Raw genomic sequence first — 23,324 nt, forward strand, 5'->3', positions numbered from 1 at the left:
AATTCGAACAAAACATTCGAAATAGAAAGCCACTTTCAACCACTTTCAGCCTCATATCTCCCGCACCCTTATAGCTATCAAGATGCAACCACCCCTATGCACGAATGGAGACTTGGGGCTACTACCACATACAAACACCATTCACGTGCGATGTGTAGTTTTGGCGGAAAAGTGAAATATAGGGACATACATGTCCATTTTTATATATATATAGATATATAATTCACTATTGCTATTTGCCTGTTAGGGCCTTTAACAACTGCTAGGATATAATTGAAGAAAGAAATGCCAGCATTTAAATTATTACATTGAAAGGAAATATACCATTCAAAATTTAAAGTAGTTACTGGTTAATTACTAGCAGTTAGTTAACTTATGATGATTACATTTTATCAACCACATGCTGAGGCTAATAGCATGACGAGACAGTTTAAAAATATATTTATATCTTCAGGTAAATAGGCAAAGTTTTTAAGTAAAAATAAATTTAAAAACTCATGCCAATGTTTGTATAACTTATGGATACAAATTCACTGAGTTCAGCGTTAATAAAGTTTCTTTAGTATTAACACAAGCACTTTCGACGAATGTATAATCGTCGTCTTCAGGTGAAAAGAATAAAATTTTAACAAGACAAACGTGCAGGATATTCCAAAGGAACAAAATATTTAAAATTCAAACAGGCGTCCGGAAATTCCGTTAAGAACGTGCAAATAATTTTTTTTTTTTTTTTTTTTTTTTTTTTTTTGTATGTTCGAATTTTTATATTTCCTTTTGCACTGAGCACAACTATTTCCTTTTTAACAAGAGCATCTACTTGCAGAAACGAGGAGTTCCGATGGGCTCTCCGCTATCTGCAGTCTTGGCCGAGCTCATTATGAGAGAAGTCGAGCGTAGAATTTTCAACTCCCCTCTTACCATCAGTTATCCGTCGCTATACTTACGTTATGTCGACGACATCCTAATAATATGGGAGAATACAGAGGAGGAGTTTATCAAATTTGTGCAGCATCTTTCAAGCATATACCCTACAATCAAGTTCACTTGGGAGAGGGAGCATGAGGATTCAATAGCGTTCCTGGATCTGTGTATACAAAAGTCGGTTGAGGGGCCGCAATTTGCTGTTCACCACAAATCTGATATGTTACCGTATATTATCCCGGCAGATGCTTTCCAACCGTCGCGGTATATCAATGCCGCCATTGCTGCACTGGTTAGAAGAGCATTGTTGCTTCCATCGACACAGCTAGCAACAAAAATGGAATTAGACATCATCAGAGTAGCGGTATCTCTTGCAGGATTTACATATGGCAAATACGAGCATGTGCTCCGTAAAGTAAAAGAGGCCCTATACCCATGTACCACGCTGTACAGAAAGGAAAAAGCATCCGTGATCCAATCATCATTGCCGTATCTTGGACCAATTTCTATACGCATCAGCCGCATATTTCGACGACATAATTTCATACTACCCATAACTCCCCTACCAAGCCTGCGCAGATGTATCTGCAACGACCGGGACAGGCTAACCACTTTAGAAAAGTCAGGGGTTTACAAGATACACCTAGAAAATCCGGTAACGGGAAATATTACAAGATACATAGGAGCAACAACAAGAATGCTCGCCTCCCGCCTTGCTGAGCATCAGGATGACGTAGCCAAAGGAAGATGTTCTACTGAGCTCGCTAAAAAAGTTCTCGAGCAAGGCTACAACCCATTATGGCCCAGAACGGAAATAATTAAATGCTGCAACAATCGAAGGCTTGTGTTTATCTGGGAAGCGCTTCTCACGGCTACTTCAGAAGCGTGCAATGTTCCCACCCTCGATCTACCCGGGGTGTGGATTGCCTTATATCGGCGCCTAAAAAGCGAAACGCGCCTAACATCGTATCGCCAACGCGGTAGCATTTCCACGCATGCGCCGCTAACATCGTAAAATATAAAAATTCAAACATATCAAAAAAAAAAAAAAAAAAATTATTTGCACGTTCTTAACGGAATTTCTGGACGCCTGTTTGAATTTTAAATATTTTGTTCCTTTGGAATATCCTGCACGTTTGTCTTGTTAAAATTTTATTCTTTTTACCTGAAGACGACGATTATACATTCGTCGAAAGTGCTTGTGTTAATACTAAAGAAACTTTATTAACGCTGAACTCAGTGAATTTGTATCCATAAGTTAGGCAAAGTTTTTATTGTCTATTTTAACTTGTATGTTTTGATAATATTAAGCAATTGATAATGATATCTATAACTACAATAAGCAGAAACTATTCTAATAAACAATTTGATAAATTTCATTCTTTACATTCAGTTTTCATGGAAAAATAATGTAGAGTTCTCTTTAAATATCATTTTTATAAATGAAGTGATTTAGATAAATAAAATTATATATTGTATGCATAGTTTCTCCCTTGAAAATGTTTGTTCAAAAGAATACTTCCTTCTAAACTAGCAGTTATAAAAATCATTTCTAAGAATGAAGCATCAAATCCAAATGGAAAAGATTGCTAGAGACAAGTCATAATTTCAAAAATAAACACTTTAAGTGAAGATGAGATCAGCTATTTCAAATTAATAAGATGAAGATCAGAAGGATGAAATCAGAAAATGAAGAAGACAAAATCAGACAATGTTTTAAAAGTGCTTATTTATTGAAATTATGATTAACTGACTCAGTAGACTTTTTCAACTAGATTTAATGTTTCTTTTTTCATTCTAATAGTATTATGGCATTATGCTAAGTATTTTAATGTGCAAAAAGACAATATCAAGCGAAAAAAATAGTTTTTAATTTGAAAAATTAGATATACTGTATTACATATAGTAGTTTTTATTACAAAATAAAATGAATTATTCTCTTTCTGATACTTATCATAAAATCTAATGTAAAGTCATTATTGAACTAGATAATTGCTTTTCAGTTTAATTTGTTAAATATCTAGTTTTTTATTTTAATTAACGTTTTAAAGTATATTTAATTTGTATAACATATTGAAGAACTATATATTATAATTAAATATGATAATATTTTACAGAGGGGGTGTGGTAGATCAAAATGCTCTTTATCAAGCTCTTACTACAGGCCAAATTAAAGCAGCAGGTTTGGATGTAATGACTCCAGAACCTTTACCACCTGATCATCCTCTGACTGAATTAAATAACTGTGGTAAATATTTTATTTTATTCTAACATTAAAATGTTTGCAGAAGAAACTATAAATTGAATAAAATTTATTGTTAAGTTAAACACAACTAAATTCCTTGAATAACAAACAGCTTTACATAAAAGGAAATATATTTTCAATTTTTCAACTCCATCTTCATTTTCAATACCATTAAAATATAAAACTATTTCAACCAATATTCAGATAAAAGTTTGTAATCATTACAATAACACCTTAAATCACTGAGAAAAGATTTATTCAATGAATGTTTTCAACCTGGTTGACAGACCATCAGGTTTTAAATTTTTTGGAACATTAACAAGCATTCCTTATCAATAAAACATGTAAGAATATATAGAAGAGCGCCAGTTATCCGAATCAATTGGGGACTGGGGTGGTTCGGATAACGAATCATGTATGAAAAAATATATTAATTTATCCCATGTTGAAATTTCTCTCCGTTGCGTGTTGCTTTTCGTTGAATTTTTGTCTATGTTAAGCCTAACGAAGACTATTGTATCTTAAAAATCTTCTAATCCGAATACCGGTATTCTTATAAAAATCGTACTTACTCATACGACCCGGATATTCACGCGGAGCTATCAAAAGCCAGATTAATAAATAGAGCTTTTCATACGGATCACATCAGAGCACTTGAAGCCCTAGAAATCTACAAAGCAGGCAGGACAGGGAGATGTATAAACAACAAAGACGGAAACACGCTTTCTTATGCTTGGCGTTACGTATGCGAAGAACAACAAAAACGATGACGATACGTAACACGCGCAAGAAATTCGATTATATTTAAAACTAAACGTGCATTCGAAGAATGAAATCCAATAATTTAACCTGAAGCAGACCTCGACTGAGGCCGAAAACGTTTGTTTTACAAATAATTTTACAAGTACCGGACAATAAAGGTTGAGTAAGTACGACTATTGTATCGTTAAAAATTATTTTTTATTTTGTACAAACAAAATAAATTTATTGAAAAATATAAAAACAATAAAAAATTATACTTCAGATGTTAATTTAGTATCAAAAACGTAAAATATTTGAGTAGCCCAAGAAATAGCCGAAGATTGCAGCGCCACAGCACTAGCAAAAATTTAAATTTGCCGACTGGAATGCTTTCGGATAATGGACGTTTCGGATAAACAGCTTTCAGATAAACAACGCTATACTGTATTTAAAATTACAAAGTCATTCGAATTTGAAAATAAATATATATATATAAATATTGCAATATTAAAAAGAAAACAATAATTCTAACTAAAAGAGAAAGGAAACATAAAAATAAAAGAATATCGTTTTTTATTGAATAGGCATTGAGGATTAGAATCTGATGAGTTTCTCTCAACTACATACTTCCAACTATGGATAACCTGGTGATGGCCTTTCGAGCAGGTTGAAAACGTTTGTTGAATAAATTTTTTCTTAGTGATTTTAGGTGTTATTGTAATGATTATAAAACTATTTGTTGTTCTAAACATAACTGAAACTTCATAGTGTTAAAATGTTGTGCAAATAAGTTATTTTATATGTTATACAGTGGGTGATCAGTTAATGAACATAATGTTCCAAGACTTTATTTGTTATCCGAATTGTTTGTTAACCGATTATCGATTTACCATAGGTTTTTATGGGAATTTGATTAATTCATTCCGGAGACTCCAAAAAATAAAAGCTATATACTTTTTTACTATGTTTATTTATATATAATAGTAAAAATACATATACGAGGTGTTTCCGGAAAGTAAGTACCATTTCGTTCTACCGCCACTACAGCGGTAGTATCGCAGTTCAGCGCCTGCGCACACGTGTCTCTGGTTGATTGTCAGTCGAGTGACACCATTAAAGCCAGATTGTGTTGTTTTTCCACGTGTTAGTGAGCGTTCAAAATGTTTAAGACGATTGCCGATCCCACTGACTGTGAAGTGCGTTCTGTAATACGGTTTTTGAACGCAAAGAATGTTAAGCCAGTTGAAATTCATCATCAACTTGTAGAGATTTATGGTGAAAATGTAATGAGTGATAAAATGGTGAGAAAGAGGGTTTGACAATTCAATGCTGGACGCACCAATGTTCATGACGAAGCACTTCTGTTATCAATGATGGTTTGGTTGCAAAAGTGAATAAGAAAATTCTTGAAAACAGACAGTTCAAAATAAGATTGCTTTGTGATGAGTTTCCACAAATTTCAAAAACTGTTTTGCATGAGATTGTCACAAATCACTTAAATTATCGCAAATTGTGTTCCTGTTTGGTTCCCAAAATACTTACAGATGTCCACAAAATGAAGCGACTTGGAAGTGCTTTGACATTTCTTACCCGATACAGTGAAGAGGGTAAAGATTTTTTAAACAAAATTGTTACCGGTGATGAAACTTGGATTTGTCATGTCACTCCAGAATCAAAACAACAGTCGATGGAGTGGAGGCACTCATGGTCCCCCACAAGACACAAATTCAAAACAACGTTTCTCCACGAAAAATCATGTGCACTGTGTTCTGGGCTTTCTGCTTGTTGAGTTCCTTCCCAGAGGTGAAACCATCAATGCGGAACGATACTGTGAAACATTGCGAAAACTTTGCCATGCAATTCAAAACAAAAGACATGGAAATCTCAGTAAAGGCATTGTGTTGCTTCACGACAACACACATCCCCATACTGCTGGTGTCACTCAAAACCTTATTCAACAATTCAGTTGGGAGCAGTTCGATCATCCGCCATACAGCCCTGACCTCGCACCTGCAGACTACCATTTGTTCTTGAACTTGAAGCGTGATTTTGGAGGGAGGCGCTTTGCCAGCAATGAACACTCAACAACCAATGTTCAGCAGTGGCTGTCTTCTCTGGCGGCATCTTTCTTTGAAGAGGGTATAGACAAGTTGGTTTCCCGATATGACAAATGTCTGAACAATGGTGGTAACTATGTAGAAAAATAGTTTCCGACATGCTCTTTCATGTAAAAATAAATTTTGTTTTGAAAAAAGATTTTTTATGTGAGTTTTTCCAAAATGGTACTACTTTCCAGACATGCCTCGTATATGCAGTCTTGCATTTTTATTAGTCATGTTTTTTCCATTTGTGGGGGTTAAAGAATCTGTCCAATGTCGATTGCTTTTCTCTTTTCTTCGAGATTTTTCGGAAGTAATTAATAGTATTGTAATTGTAGAGATCCCCAACCCCATTAACCTTATTCTGGTTTGGATGCCACTTGGATGATTGTTGTACATCCTCCCACTTCTTCAAAAGATCTTTAGTAGCAAATGTCAACATGGTCCTCTTTTGTCTTCCTCTTTTTCAAAAGAAAACACATCTTGCTGAGTTTCTTGATATTCTTCATTTGAGAGTTGTTGGAGTTCTTCTGTTGTCAGATCAGTTTCAGGTTCCATTATGAGCTCTAAAATGCTCTTNAATGTTTATTTTATGTTATACTCAAAAATCTTTCTTAAGTGTTTTTTTAAATATACTTTGTTATATTTTGTTGAAATGAACAGAGGTAAAGGTGTTAGAACGTATCATATTGATAATCTTTAACTTTTAATTTACAAAAAATATATATATAGACTGAATTGAACTTTTTTTATTTTATGTAATCAATCAGAGTAAAAAATCAATTCAACTTTTTTTACTTATATTTTTTATTAATAATTCTGTAATCAATTCTGAAAGAATTATATATTTTCGTCTGTATAACGTGTCGTGTAAAAAATTCAATCCAATTATTTACAAATTTATATACTGTATTTACAAAAGCGGTGATCTCAAATTAATTAATTAAAATCAATTTTTAGGTAGTTAAAGCTTTCATAATACTAACTGAGAAATATAATGACGCTGATAAAGAAGAATTGATAATACAGTTACAAGATCACGTTAAAAATATTACTTCTCCTTATAAATATCCTAGAAAAGTAAGTATAAATATTATTATATTAAAAGTTTAATTAATTAAGCCACTTAAATTATTTTGTTTTTAGATTGAATTTGTAGAAGATTTGCCAAGAACGATAAGTGGAAAAGTACAAAGATTCAAATTACGATTAAAAGAAAGAGAGGAAAATAAGTTATAATAGCATAATAAACTTTATTTCTTTACTTTTTTGTCAATTGGATGGTTTTTAGTAATTAACTTGCACTTTGAAATATTTTTAGGAAATAAAATTAATTTGGTCTTTTAAATCCTCGTATTATTGTAATTTCCTTATTGACGAAATCAGAATTCGACGAAAACTTCAATTTTTGAACAGACTATAATGAAATTATAAATATTTATAATAATGTTAAACTATACATTATTCATTATANGGTTTCTTTTGTGTTTTTATTTACCATTATTATTATTGGTATGTAATTATAAATGCTAAGTTATAGCTCATTATAACAGCTAGCTTATCAATGCATTTTTTAATAATAACATAGAAGTTCAAAAAGTTTTGTTTATTATATTTTCAGGTATTTGGATTTTGTCATCTTCAGTTTAATAATCATAATCTCCATTCACTTCAAATAAAGTTAGTAGCAGCATTAATAAGATGTACTGGTAATTATTATATTCTTTACTTTAGTGTTATAAAGTTATTGAAACAGATCAATGACTTCAAATAGCTTCACTTTAAAAAAAATTCGACAAATTTTATTGTTTTAACATTTCTGAAAACTTTTCAGTTTCATCATCATAACTTGTCTACAGAAGAAATAAATTTATTCCAGAATGTATAGTTTGAATGTACAGTTTGATTTGGTATTCTAACAACCCAAACTTCTGGAAAAATAATGAATTTCAAACTATAATCAAACTTTCTCAAAAGTTTCCCTTTTCCTTAGAAAACTCACATTCTTTTCCAAGAACTATATGCTTTGAACACTTTTTCTGTTCATTAACCGATCACCCACTGTACTTAAACATTTTTTTTCTNTTTGCCAGCAATGAACACTCAACAACCAATGTTCAGCAGTGGCTGTCTTCTCTGGCGGCATCTTTCTTTGAAGAGGGTATAGACAAGTTGGTTTCCCGATATGACAAATGTCTGAACAATGGTGGTAACTATGTAGAAAAATAGTTTCCGACATGCTCTTTCATGTAAAAATAAATTTTGTTTTGAAAAAAGATTTTTTATGTGAGTTTTTCCAAAATGGTACTACTTTCCAGACATGCCTCGTATATGCAGTCTTGCATTTTTATTAGTCATGTTTTTTCCATTTGTGGGGGTTAAAGAATCTGTCCAATGTCGATTGCTTTTCTCTTTTCTTCAAGATTTTTCGGAAGTAATTAATAGTATTGTAATTGTAGAGATCCCCAACCCCATTAACCTTATTCTGGTTTGGATGCCACTTGGATGATTGTTGTACATCCTCCCACTTCTTCAAAAGATCTTTAGTAGCAAATGTCAACATGGTCCTCTTTTGTCTTCCTCTTTTTCAAAAGAAAACACATCTTGCTGAGTTTCTTGATATTCTTCATTTGAGAGTTGTTGGAGTTCTTCTGTTGTCAGATCAGTTTCAGGTTCCATTATGAGCTCTAAAATGCTCTTTATTTCTCAGATGTGATTTTCATTACTCCATTAGCAGCTTGAGACTTCTTGTTACAGCTAAACAAGAAACGAGAAAATTATCATCCAGGTGTTAAACTACATATAAATATTGCTATAAATTACTAGCACTTTCGATGAAACTATTTTCGTCTTCTTCAGGTAGATAAAACAGTTAATAATTTTTTTCAAATTATTCTAATGGCAAAAAAGCTTTGGAATATAACCAAAGATGGAATTAAACATAAAGAATTTGAATAATATGTGCGTGGTGCCAATGCACATGTGCAAAAAATTTTTTTGCTAGCATGTGGAGCTAGAGACGATATCTTAATCTGTTATATAAGTTGATTCACATAGAAGGCACATCCAGTGTGGGGGTGTTGCACGGATTTAGTATGTTGGTAAGGAAGGCCTCCCAAATATACAAAACGCTTCTGTTATCAGAATGTCTGAGCATCACCACCTAGTCCCACAGTGGGTTGTATTGGTGTTGCAACACTATTCTTGCTAGCTCGGTATCACACTTGCCTGCCCTGATAGAATGCTGGTGTTCAGAAATACGGCAAGACAACATTCTGGATGTCACTCTGATGTAGTGGGTGTGAATACCAGACGTACTTTCCAATGGGATAGAATAAACTCCAGACCTCTCTAGTACGGAAAAAGCATCCCCGTCATTGCATAATAACGTCCTAAGGTTTGATCGCGGAGAAACTGGTTGAAAGAGCGCATGTTGCCTAAAAACTCAGCAAATGCAGACAGTTATTTGGCCACAGAATGATAAAGCGGGATGGACTATCATGCATTCCTTTGAGACTTGTAAAGTAGTGGCGGGAAAAAGAGATCTTTTAATCTTTTTTAGGATGTACATAAAACTTGGACTTAGCATAACCCGCTGCACTTACTGCTGAGCAAATGGCTTTAAGCTCGATATTGATAACAGCTTGATTGGAAGACAACAGAACAGTCCTTCCAATTAGAGGGGCAATAGCTTCATTGATATAATGCTTCAGCTGGTATGCTGTGGCAGGGATTAAAGGGAGTATGCTGCTGAATTTATGGAACACGGAGTACAGTATAGTACCCTGGGATTTGGAGATGTTTAGATCTAAAAACGCAATTTCTCCTTCCTTTTCCTTTTCCCAGGTAAAGTTGATGGTAGAATAAACTTCCGTAAGATAACTGTTGAGGACATGAAAATCCTCCTTCGTCTCTTGTCAAGCTACGAGAATATTGTCCACATATCTGAGATATATCAGTGGGTATGCTCTCATGAGGGAGAAGCTAAAAACCCTTTGCTCAACACACCTCATGAGCAACTCTGCTAATATAGCAGATAGTGGTGAGCCCATAGGGACCCCTTGTTTCTGCAGATATATTTTCCCGTTGAACCAAAAATAATTATTTTCTGTGATAAAAAGTAGAATCTCACATATTTCTAAGACTTGCTGTGCTGTAATGCACTCCTTGACAAGTATAGCATTGGCGAGTATAACAGCCTCAAACTCAGGTACTGAGGGGTAGAGAGCAACTACATCCATCTTGTAGAAACTATAATTATTATGGGATAAGCTATCCAAGACAGAAGATATAGATGCCTTTGCTGCAATGGATGCAGACGTAACCAGAGGGGAAGGGGGTAGGAACCCACCTAGTAACTTGGCAAGTGCCTTCTCAAGGTGGTAGGTTGGGTGGGTCCTTTTATTAACCAGTGGCCTTAATGGCCAGTCCTCCTTGCAGGTTTTAACTTCAAAGAAGAGCCTGGGACAAGCTACATTGGATGGAGGATCCACTTGCCCAGGAAGAGCTGAAATACTTGGAAGAGATATTATTTTCTTAGTTTCCTTAGTATGGTAGGAGTTGGGTCAGCTTGTAAGACTATGGCATGGGAACACCTGGATGATAATTTTCTCGTTTCTTGCTTATCTATTGATCAGCTTGAAGTCCAATCCTATTCACATTTCATAGCTAAGATTGTGCCTACTGTAGACCTGTTCAAGCCATACTGCCTAGCAACATCAGACATCTTGTGCCCACTTTCTATCCTGGCTATTATCTCTTACTTGGTTTTTACAGTGAGCACAGTTCTTGAAAGTCCTTTTTTTAGGTTCCATAATATTATCAGTTTCTTTTTTAAATAAAAAGTTCAGGAAAGCACTTACAAAAATTCAGAGAATTAAGTAGCCCACAAAAAATTATTTAAATAAAGGCTCAGATGAAATTCAAAATTTGGTATTAAAATGTTAATGAATATTCGATGGGACAGTTAAACTTTCACCTTTTGTAAATATCTAAACACAAAACTTAACAAGTGCCCGTCTGACAGTCTCGCAAAGATTATAAAAAATTATTTGTCAGAAAGGTAAACAAAAGGCTAGAATTACAAAGGAGAGTTTCAAAATTCAGAGGAATACTATCCAATCGGTATTGGGTTGAGCATCGATGTTGACATCTCCTGCACTCCGAAAGGTTTCAAATTGTTACCTGAAGACAAGGGAAAATCAATCAGTATTCGTTATTTTCCATCACTTCTTTTTACATTTGTTCAGTAAAGTGTTTGTTTAATAAAATAAAATGGAGAAGACACTGAGGTCAGCATTACATGTACATTTTGAAACGTACGTGTAACGCCAACCTCAGTGTCTTCTCCATTTTATTTTATTACACAGTATTTTGGCATGATAGTCGTCCTATTGATCACAAAGTGTTTGTTGTCTGATCATAAAAAAATTTTGCGAAAGTGTTCGTTATCCAAACTTTTTGTTAACCGATCATCCACTGTATTTTCAAATATTTTATGTATAAAGAGTTGACTACAATAGTAATAATAAAGTTAGTTTTATGTTTTATATAATCTTATTACTTCAGCTTTTTATTACTGAAAGTGATGTCATATGTATAGTAAATTTTAACATTAATGTCTGACAAAACTTTTGATTGTTAATATTTTCATATTTCTTTTTACTATATTTTTGTGATACACCAACCAAAGCCAAATATTATTGGGCTAGAAATGCTATAACACTAATAATTTAAAAGACAATTTGGCAATAGAGTTAGGCGTTAGGCACTATCTCTTGATAAATTTAATAATTATAATTTAAATAATTTTAAATAAATTTTAGNGTGGCAAGAACACCAGATGACGCTTTTATCATTTTTGCATTTTAACTACGGAGGCAGTAGCCTAAAAAGGAAGGTCGTCTCCGTGAGTTTGTGATTTTATGAACTGCTGATGGTGCGAACAACGAAAGAAATGACTGAAACAAAAATTTTTTTTGTAAGAGTCGTCCTTTTATTTTATTAATATGTATAGTTTAATTTATAATTAAAATTAATTTCGACAATGCATTTCTGAAATCGACCATATTTTTCTAAAGTTAACTGCAACAGAAAAAAAAATATGTAGACCTTTATTTTGCAAATAAATTATTTTTCGATTGTCAAATCTAACTAGCAAACGATTAGTTACATCTTCAAGAGGGAAATAAAATTTAATTTTGCTTGTTTGTCGATTGTGTTTCTATTATGTAAGTAAAGATAATGTTACAAGGTTTTTGAGGAGACAACGTCTCGTTTATAAATCGTGCTGCTGTCAACGGCTCGACACCTTACAGGCACGAAGGAATACATGTCAGGAGTTGCAATTTGGCACAGAGTATTTGGTGCCCAAATCATGCGCACATAAAAAAACCAGACTTGTAGATAGTCGGGACCGAAAACCGAGTCAAAATAAAATTCAAAATGGCGACACTGTTTCTACGAACAGGTGAGAGTGCGAGATTTGTGCATGCGTTTCTCGTTAGGCAGTTCGAAATGCGAACGTTGCGAAATCGGATTTTGACAAACATATGATACACGTTACGCGTGTATTCTCTTGCTCTCGTCATTTCGATTTTCTTGTGTGTTGCTGACACCTCATTCGGATCCCTTTGACCCATTAATTTCACAGAAAACCTCGTGGACGACCTCGTGGCCGAGACCGGCGAAGTTTGAACGATTGCGCTCAAAACCAGCGATACCAAAGAAGATTGGAGAATGAGAACGAGACCCACCGTGAGCGTCCAAGTGATTCCGCTTACCGTAGCCAAGAACAGACTCGTGACAATGCAACCCGTCGTAACCACGGCGGCAACGAAGCCCACCAAAATCTACGTCATGACCCCGAGTATCGGTGTCGGCTTTTCCTCATTGGAGAGTGCTCATTTTTCTATTTTCCTTAGAAAAGGGTGCGCAGTCGAGCACTGAGTCTCCGAGACACAATCTCGTCCCAAAAATGGCTTTGGCGTTTTACTTGTTATGTTTTGATCGTCATAACGTTCTATAGCCAGGGTGGCCAAGCTCCTTGATAGTCCGAGCCATTTTTCAAAATTTGAAATCTTTCGCGAGCCGCAATTAAATACGTATTAAAAAGGTATGCAAAAATTCCAGAATACAAATTATATTCGTAGCAAGAGTGATACAAATTGTTCCCTCCAGAGCACAATGTCAACTGTCCGTTGCAATGAGTCATGGGCGTAGCGAGGGGGGAGCCTGGGTGGGCACGGCCCCTCCCAGGGAACCTGGTGCCCCCCCAGGAAATCACAGCCGAAAAAGTGTTGAGTCGATTTGTAAACACCTAAAGCTAAAATAAAAGTTTTGAATACTAAAAAAAAAGGTGAACGGCTTGCTCGGTGCCCAATAATGAACAATAATTTGAAATAATTCAATTTTGTGTCAGGTTGGCCTCCACTAGGCCCCCCATAACAAAACTCTGGCTACGCCCATGATGACAGTTTACAAATTCAAAATCGGTCTGGAGTCGGTCGATAACCGACGATTACGCCACTGTTTATGTTCGTTCGCGCAGTTTTCGATGAGTCATATCATTCTTAACTTGGACAGAAATGAAATTTGTTACAACGTTGCACTTAATCTTTCATATTTGTTTTTAGTAATTTAAAAGACATTTTGAAACACATACGGAACGATAATAATTTTTTAAATATAATAACACAAAAATGAAAAGGAAACTCGGGTACATCTATCGAGAGCCACAAATAATCCTTCAAAGAGCCGCATGTGGTTCGCGAGCCGCAGGTTGGCCACCCCTGTTCTATAGCATTATAGGAAATCCATGTTGCATGTTGCATACGTTATAGATAATTTTTAATTTTAAACTTTTCAATGAATATGCCATTAAAATAATCATTATTTTCTAAAAGGGAGTTAAAATAGCTTTCAAATGCTCAGAAATAACATTAGAATGAGATGCTTTTTTCCAAATGCTTATATTAAAATAACAAGCAGGCAAGCGGGCCAATCAGGCTAATGATATACAGTATTGTACTGCACATAATATAATCTATCAATATATTAAATCTGTCTGTATAATAATTAAAACTCGGATTTTAAACTGCAGCACCTCGCTTCTAAGGTTGTGTACACACTAGGCGTTTTGCATTGCGTTAAACGCGCGTTAGCAGCGTACACACCGCGCGTTAGCTCGGCGTTAGACGACCGTTTAGTGGAGCATACGCATTGGCTCAGTTTGGAAATGGACGTGAAAGTAATTGCTTGTGTGCCCCTCCTCCATCGTCGCTATAAAAGACGATGGCAGAGGCAAAGAGAATTTTGGGTGCACCCAATATTACGAGATAGACTGACACATGGAATGTTTGCGACGTTGTATCCAAAACTAAGACAAAATGAACCCAAGTTTTTTAATTCTTTTAAAATATCTATAAAATCTTTTGACGATGGTTGGTCTCTTTTAGATTTCATCAATAAATAGATCAGTATCGAAATGATCGTTCTACATTTCAGCACATATATCTCAAAGCGCTCGGCTGACGCCCGCAAAACGCGCGATCGAATGTACAGTAACATAGCAGCACATATATCTCAAAGCGCCCACAAAACGCGCATTTTAACAAAAATCTATAAACGCGCGTTTGGCCAAAAGCGCGCATTTGAGTGTGTACGCCTATATAGAACCCTTGGTTCTTTAAAACGCCTAGTGTGTACACAGCCTAATAGTTTATGGCAGAGATCAGAAACACTTCATTTATGTTTATTTCGTGTTTGTGTAACAAACAAGCTACATTTGTTTGCACCTTTTTCATATTTCTTCCTGTTTTTTAATATTTTAGCTTCATTACCCCGATTTCCTAGACTTTTTCTTATCTTATAAGATTCATAATAACTATTTTTGTTTAGAGAAAACAGTATAAACGTATTTATTAAATATAAAGTAATAATCTAGCATTTTAACCCCTTAATATTTGTGATTTACTGTACTGTACCTTAATAAATTATTTATGTACTGTACCCTGCAATCACTGCTATTTAATTTTTATTAAATATAACATATTTTCGGAGGAAACATGTTGAATTGAAATAACGTGACTTCCGTTGCAAATCAGAAGTTCTTGTATAGTTAGTCCGGAAGCTTTCTATATCTTGTTTTACCGTTCGTCTAACTCTGTTCTTGAGATTAATGATGTGAGAACCGGGACTTTTACAAAGTATGCACGATTTCATCATGAATATTTTGACAGTTAGCGTTGTTGTTTATCCTTTACTACCTGAGAACTTGTCAGTTTGCACGTTCTCGCGGCGAAAGCGACGCTTTCCCGTAATCCTTTAACTTCCCGGCCGTGCTCTATCGTTTTAATATCGGAACTGACGGACAGTGGCTTACCGTGGGTGTCAGCCGCCCGGGGCGGAGGAAAATTTCGGTCCCCCTTATTTAGGTATTTCAATTTAAAAGACCAAAATTCAGTTTTGTCACAGAACAAGCAANCTAGATTCTAGATTACTTAGAAAAACAGTCTTTTATATATATATAAAAAACTATATTACATACAAATAAAAACCCAGCAAAGCAGGTTCTTGCAGCTAGTACACAATAAAAATTCTTTGCTGCCAATGAAACAATACGGAGAAAAGATGTAAGAACAAATTCCTCACCAAAAGTGTCATTCACTACTATGAAATTGAATTAGGATGCAGTAAGAAGGAAACTGCTGCCCATTTAATAGAACATGGTATGAGAAAAAGCACTTGGTAAGCCATTTTTCAAAAGTATGAAATGGGACAAAACAATTAACTCTGCTTTCTGTCCACTCTGTCTCTAAATCCACTACAAAAGTTATGAATCAAGTAAAAAACATTGTATCAATGGGCTCCATAAACTTCCATTAGAAGTCCATCATCAAAATTGTCATTGCCAAAAAGAATTTGACATGTTATCAAAGTCAAGAAGTTGGGGATTAAGAACATAAGAAGCAACTGCACCAAAGTATATAAAAGATCAAGCAGAAAGAGCAAAAAAAGGCTGCAGAAAATCTTATGAAAAAAGTCTGAAAAAGCATCTCATTATTGATGACAAGAGTTATTGCCCATGTGACCCTGGAAAGCAATAATTACCATGCTATGAATCCTCAGGATATTGCCTATGAGAAAAAATGCAGCCCTAGGAAAAATTCTACAAGAAATACCTCATTTGTCAGGCCATGGATGTCCATGGAAACAACTGATGCTTTTGTTTGTGAAGGTACATCTCTGTTCTGGTTTACCTGAAGGAATGTTGAAAAAATAACTTGCCCAGTCTGGAATACACATCTCTTCTAGATGTTCTAATAGCCTTTCTCAGACATAACATTCTTAGCTTTGGTATTAAGGATCCACATCCTTTTGGGAGACATACCCTATATATTTGACTGGGCAAATTGATCAAGGTGAAAGATGATCTTTATGAAAAAACAACTGCTTCTCTTCATTGATAAGCACTATTCCAGGATGATTTAATCTTTTAGCCAGATTTAAGTACAGATTAAAGTAGAGCTAGAGCTCTACTTTGGCCACTACTATACTTAAATCTACTATACTTAGACAGCAAAGGCATTGAATACATATCCAAAGATAGCTCTCCAAATGTCCCAACAGCACGTGACATCGAGAGATTTTGGGCAAAATACAAAGAGGAGTATCACAAATGAAAAGTCCCTGCCAAAAATGTTTGGTACTTCTGCCAGATTGGAAGATTTATCAGATGATAGGTAGCATTCACCTCTGGAAAATCACTCTCAATTGACCATGCTTACAAAAATATTCATTTAATTGCATATTATGGCATCAGTTCCAGCAAATAACTATTACTGATATTTTAGAATAGTTGTTATTAGATGAAGAACAGCTTAGAATTGTTCTGTTACACAAGCATTAAAGTATGAGTTGCAGAACTTAGTCCATTTACTTTGTCCATTTCTTACCAGCTGCTTATACTCTTATTACAACTGAAAATTTTATTTCAATATACAGTATTACAGAAAATAATTAGAAAATTTATTTTAAAATGGTTGTGTTCATCATCATCATCACTGTCCATGGAACCACTGCTAGTTGAGTCTGATGACATTTTCATCATCCTTTTCAACTACTCTGTCAAGGGCATAGTAAACCAGTTTTTGAAATCTTGNGGTATTTCAATTTAAAAGACCAAAATTCAGTTTTGTCACAGAACAAGCAATGAAAAATTCGATGGTAGTGCAGCGACTTGTTTAAAATAGTTCTATTGGATATTAGTGGTGTATATGAACGCAAATGAATCGTACAAAAAAAAAAAGGTCGACAGGTTTCGCAGGAATTCATCGGATGAAAAAGTTACTAGTTTACCCGGCGAGCCGATTCCCGGACTTTCCGGACAATAGCACTATCGTAGGCGTGATGCAAGTGTAGATTAGGATGTTTCAAATTTTTACAAGATATTATTGTTATTTATTGTAAAATTTTGCCGCCCCCTAAAAAGTGCCGCCCGGGGCGGGCCGCCCCTACCGCCCCCACTACGGTACGCTACTGCTGACGGACCATTGAAGCAGTCTCCGTCCATTCCTCCCGGACTCAACAAGTCGCCACCCGGTTCAATAACGGAAGTCATCGCCAATTAACTCTGTGTCTCCGAAACAGATATGCGATCGACTCTGACCCGGAACGTTAGAAAACTTCTGGATAGTTTTCTAACGTGCCAACCTCATGGTTTAGTCAACTTTCCTAAGGGACAGATTGAATCCTCTCCTGCATCAGGTTTACAAACGGATCCTTCAAACTACAGGTATTTATCTCCACGCGAATCTTATGTAAACTCTCTCTCTCGCAACCACTTACGATATAGATTAGTCAATTTAATACCTTTCGAAGTTTGTATCGTGTACTCTTTTTCTGTGCAATTAAACTGTTATTAGTTGTTAATCTGGCACCCGAGACAAGAGTATAGCTCCCAAATAAATATTAGTTCTAAATTATGCCGCTATGGCGAATAGAGTCAATGGCGGCAACTGTGTTTGTCAGTTTCGGGTCGTAGTTACAAGCCTTAGCGTTTGTTTATCGTACTGTCAACGTTGTTGAATTCGTTATACGTTAAGATCTTGTTTATTTTTGAAGAAAATCAAAGTAAATAAACAAATTAAATTAAATATTGCAAAAGCTACTCTTATTGCATTTCTATTGATGAATAAATAGAATCCCCTACAAAAACACAAACTCGTGTACACTAGGAATGATCTATAAGACGAAGAAGAGGGAATATTGCTAAAATAAGTATATGATAAAACGACTGTAGTAATTTTTTAATTTTTCCATTTTAAATGAAATATTTTGGCATTTGCAAATGAAATAGGGCTTCACACCGAAGACGAGAGCCATCATCCAGCAGGGTTTTAGAAAGCAGCTCATACAAATTCCTCTTAATTCTGCGTAGATCTTGATAATTGTTGATAACAACTACGATAATATATTATGAATTTTCTCACGGCAGATGAAACCATTGCAATGCAAAAATCTGAGGGATATAATTGCGTTGATATATAGGGGAAGGTGGGGCAGGATGAGGACGTTAAGGTTTGAAAAGTCATAAGATGGCAACCACTTTAATGAAAACGATAATTTTTTTATTCTCGGCAACTACAACATTTGGTAATATATACAGTCGACCCCCCTATAACGTACGTTCTAATAACGACAATTCCTATAACGTAACGAAAAAATTGTACAAACTCTCGTAAAACATACCTCCCATAACGTCGTTTCGCGACAAGATTGATAGAGTCTGGACCAATAGTGGATGAGCAGCCGAACTACTTTCCTCCGACCCTGCGCCACGCTACGGAGCGGCTAAATTGAGTTTGCTATCGTCTGTTTAGTATTATATATAAATTATATATAAATTAGGTACTGTACATATAATTATATATTAATTATATATAAATTAGCTACTGTATATATAATTATATATTAACTTAATTTATTGTAAGTTTATTATAATTATATATATGCTTTCTGCCACCTGGCAACACGCTACGGAGATTTNATTTAAAATCTTGATTGCATGTAAACTTTGAACTTTATACTCCTTAAAAATTCTTGGTATTTCACAATGGTATTGGAAAGCTTTATTATAAAGCATGCAAAAATAAGAATTATACAAAGTGGTTGAAAAGTCACACACTTGTGTTAGGAATCATTTTTATTTTGTGAGATTAATGTACGATAATACAGAACATAGTAAAAACAAAGTTCTGATATTTAAGAAAAACAAAATCAAATTGTTATTACAACATACAGTGTGTTCAAAATGGCCTCCTTGTTAATGACTGCAGGCACAAGCTCTTTTATTATGTTTGATGCCACCTTATGAAGCACCTGAAAACTGGTGCTGGCAATCATCATTATAATGTTCCTTTTTAGTTCATCTATTGTGTATGGATTATTTTTATGCATGGTTCCTTTCAGATACCCCAGAGGTAAAAATATGAGGGTGACAAATCTGGTGATTGTGAGAGCCAAGAATTGTTACAAATAAGATGGTCATCAAAGAATTATCATAAGAACTGTTGTATCTGGATATTTTTGATGAAATGCATCTGGAACACATGCATAAGAGCAACCAGCAGAATAATGCTCTACAATGAAAATTGTTTTTCTGGGAAAAATTCTCAGTGAACTAATGCTATACTGCAGCCAATTTATGACTTTCGTGTAAAAGTCAGATTTTCTATTAATAGTAAACAGTCATTATATCATCATCTTATGGTGGGAGGGAAAATAAAAGTAACTTGACACAATAACTATAACCCTTCTACACAAACTGATATTTTGATGTGTGCAATTTTTCTTTTTAAAAAAATATAAAACCATTGCAAATATCTCCACTTTCTTTTAATCCTTTACATCAGTAATATTTTTTAAAAAATTTAAAAGCATCAACCAAAGTTTCAAATAGTTTCAAATATTTATAATTTTATTGTGAAATTGGCTAATTTACAAGAGGATGCTGTATCTATTTACATGATGTTGCAGAGGAGTAGCCTCAAAGGAAAGGTCATCTGAGTATATACAAATTCAGTTTTGGACTGTCACTGGTGTAAACAGCAAAAAGTAAGCAAAGATATTTGTGATAATTTTATATTTAAAAAAAAAATTAAATACTGTTAGTCAAGGTTTTAAATATTCATTTTATGTATTAATTTGATTTAAAAGATATTTTATAAAAATTACCTGGATTATTTAACAACAATTTGATTATATGCTTTAATACAAATACATTAAACAATTTGAATTTTGTAAATAACTGTAAGTAGTACTAACAGTTTAATCATTATCATTCTGAAAGAATTGTATAAAATTTGATTCTTTTAGTGTGAATGACAATTGAAATGTATGGCCTGTATTAATCAAGCAAGAAATTCAATTCATTGAATCTAATAATGTTTAGTAATTGGTTTTAATGAAAAGCTCATATTAAAAATTGCAATTTTTATGCTTTTATGAGAGAATAAAAATTATTGTTTTTATTTTATATTTTTAATTATATTTTTGGATAAAAATGAATGCATACTAAATATTATATTAATTCTTCTGATTCTGTCCACTCTGTCTCTAAATCCACTACAAAAGTTATGAATCAAGTAAAAAACATTGTATCAATGGGCTCCATAAACTTCCATTAGAAGTCCATCATCAAAATTGTCATTGCCAAAAAGAATTTGACATGTTATCAAAGTCAAGAAGTTGGGGATTAANTATTACTTTATATATTCAAAAAAATGATATAGAATTATCAATGACAACGAATTTAAAACAGTAGTTCACTGCATTATATCGCGTGTCTCTAGCCAGCAGCAGAATTCATGGCCAACCTTGTGCACCAAAAGTGCACGTTGGGGCAAGATGGTGGGGGCAGATGGAGTACCCCATTGTGCCCCCACCATCTTGCCCCAACATGCACTTTTCATACTGACTGCAAGCACGGGTCAACTTTATTTCAAAACTAAACAATTTCAGTCTTAAAGGTTACTTCGAATACCATATCATCTTCATCTAAAAGGTAATGTAAAAGTTCGCAATGATGCTTACTGTGTAGAAACTTTGTAGCGGGCATAAAATTAGATGAAGTATTGCCGAAACGTGGAAAACTGTCTTACTTTCAAACAAAGAGAGCGATTCGGACGTTCTCTCTTCCCGCGATCGCTTTTGAGTTGACATTTAGTTCCCCAAATAACAGCTAGATGAAAGCGCGTTAACCACGAATAAACAGACCCCATGGCCCCATCTTGCACCACCTTCTCCAAATAGTTTTGGTGAACGAATTAATGCTTATTCTTCACCAAATTTATGCAAATGGCTCGTTTAAATTCTTATTGGAGAAACTACAATTGCAGCTTCTTCTTCAGAAGGAGATGACATTTAGACATCAATAGGAGATTAGTTTTCGATCGACTAAACTGTTCATCCAATATGAATAAGCTACATTTGTTTAATTTATAAAATGATAGACGTATTTCGTAATGTTGATATTAATTTTGATTATTAAATTCTGTAGAATATGAAAAATGTTTTCAATTTTTGAAATTTGCCATTTGCAATTAGGGAGATAAAAGTGGAATTACAGAAGGAATGTAACAGAATGTTAAATTTGTGAACGTTAAGAACTTCACAAATTTGTGAAATTTGTGAAGTTCTTAACGTTATTGAGAACTTAGTAATTGGAATTCAATAAATAAATGTTTGTATTTTCATTTTTCCCTTTGTCGTAATTGATATTGTTCGATTGATATCACTTATGTAAACTTTCTGTTTAATTCTTTTAGCAAATTTCAAAAATTACAAATGCTTTATCGAATTAATTTACTATTACTGTTTACGAAATATGAAAAATGTACATTCCAAATTCTATTGTTAGACTTATATTAGAAATTTTATTTTTAAAATAATAAACTTTGTAAGTAGATCATTGCTTATGTTAGTTCAATTATATTCGTAGATATTAAATATAAAAGAAAGTTCATTCCTATAAATATTGGAATTAAAAGAATAAATTAATTGAAATTATTCAACACGTCCGGAGAACTGGATTTGTATTGAGCTGCTATGTACAGTACTGTACAAACAAAAAGCTGGATTAAAACAAATTTTTAAATTTTCTTTGATGCCGATGTTTCCAAAATGGTGCCATTCCCTTGGAGGTGACGGAATTACTTATATGAACGCTAAGAGACAAATAGATGAAAAGGAAAGGCCGGATGCCGTGCGTTTAAGGCCTCAGCGTAGCGCTCTAGTAGACACGTCTTGAAATACCCTGGAAATTTTTCGTGGATGTTCTGTTTCATGTACATGATTGGGTGTATTGATGAAATTATGCGAAGTGGGCATTATTGGAGAAATAGCCCCTGTTTAGGTGTTAGACACGTGAAAACCATACGCGACCAATGTGAGGAGGATTTATTTACTTGATTTCTGATGGGCGTTCATTTCTCATTGTCTGGCTTCTTCCTTCATCATTAGGGTCTCTCCATTATGGGCCAGGCCGAATCTACGGTGGAAGAGAGGTCTTTCTTAGTCTCCACGGTGCGAATAGAATTAAAGAACGACCCTTTTAGCGCATTGTACGCTTATTTATGACTGTACGTTGACAATTACTGCGATTAGTTGCATTTCCTCTTTTATGTTTGTCGGGACATTTGTTGCCTTCACACAATTTTTATTCATTTGTAATAATATTTAATTTCAAGTTTTGTGTCTAAATATTCTAATTCTAAATGCTGTTGGAATGTACAGCACATCTGAAGAAAACTATTTAATTAACCCGGTGAAAATGTTTGTTTGGAATAAAATTGTTCTGTGCTGGATTACGTGGTGTTTATTTGATTGGTTTTAATAGAGAAAAAAGGCTGTTTTAACATACTATTTATGATGTAAAAAAAGAGCTACTGATAATTCAGTTATTCTATGTCAAGTGAACATATAACAAAGATCAGTGGCGTGCCGTCATTAGAAGCGTTGGAAGCGCCGCTTCCCTCGTATTCTCTAAAAAATAAATAAATATCAATTTTAATTATATGAAAATAATCGCACAATATTTTATTATAACCGCATTATGTATCTTATTACAAATTTCTATACTACACGTGGAAAAAAAATTGCTATTGTATATTAGAATATTAGTGGCAGAGTGTAATCTCCTGTATTTTCAGATTACGAAAAGCCAGATTTGCGCACGCGCTTTACAGAACACCAACCTCACCCGGTTTAGCCGGTGGAAGCCTACGACCTTGGGTGAAAGCTGCACACATATAAAGATT

The 23,324-nt window shown here is 34.3% G+C and overlaps 1 protein-coding gene and 1 long non-coding RNA gene across 3 annotated transcripts in view; both read left to right on the plus strand.

Annotated features, from left to right (window-relative positions):
- LOC111630189 (glyoxylate reductase/hydroxypyruvate reductase-like) overlaps nt 1-23,324 on the plus strand; it is a 103,187-nt gene that overhangs the window by 26,715 nt on the left and 53,148 nt on the right. For both annotated transcript variants that reach the window (XM_023374251.1, XM_023374253.1), the window contains exon 9: nt 3,039-3,169. In XM_023374251.1, coding sequence (XP_023230019.1) covers nt 3,039-3,169 — 131 coding nt within the window. The remainder of the gene's footprint in view (nt 1-3,038; nt 3,170-23,324) is intronic.
- Nucleotides 6,962-7,230, plus strand: LOC111630192. The gene is made up of 2 exons (XR_002757470.1): nt 6,962-7,086; nt 7,153-7,230. It is a non-coding gene; the product is annotated as an uncharacterized LOC111630192 (long non-coding RNA).

Source organism: Centruroides sculpturatus, unplaced genomic scaffold (genome assembly GCF_000671375.1).
Source record: "Centruroides sculpturatus isolate CEXI.00-Female unplaced genomic scaffold, Cexi_2.0 scaffold577, whole genome shotgun sequence".
Taxonomy (NCBI): Eukaryota; Metazoa; Arthropoda; class Arachnida; order Scorpiones; family Buthidae; genus Centruroides; species Centruroides sculpturatus.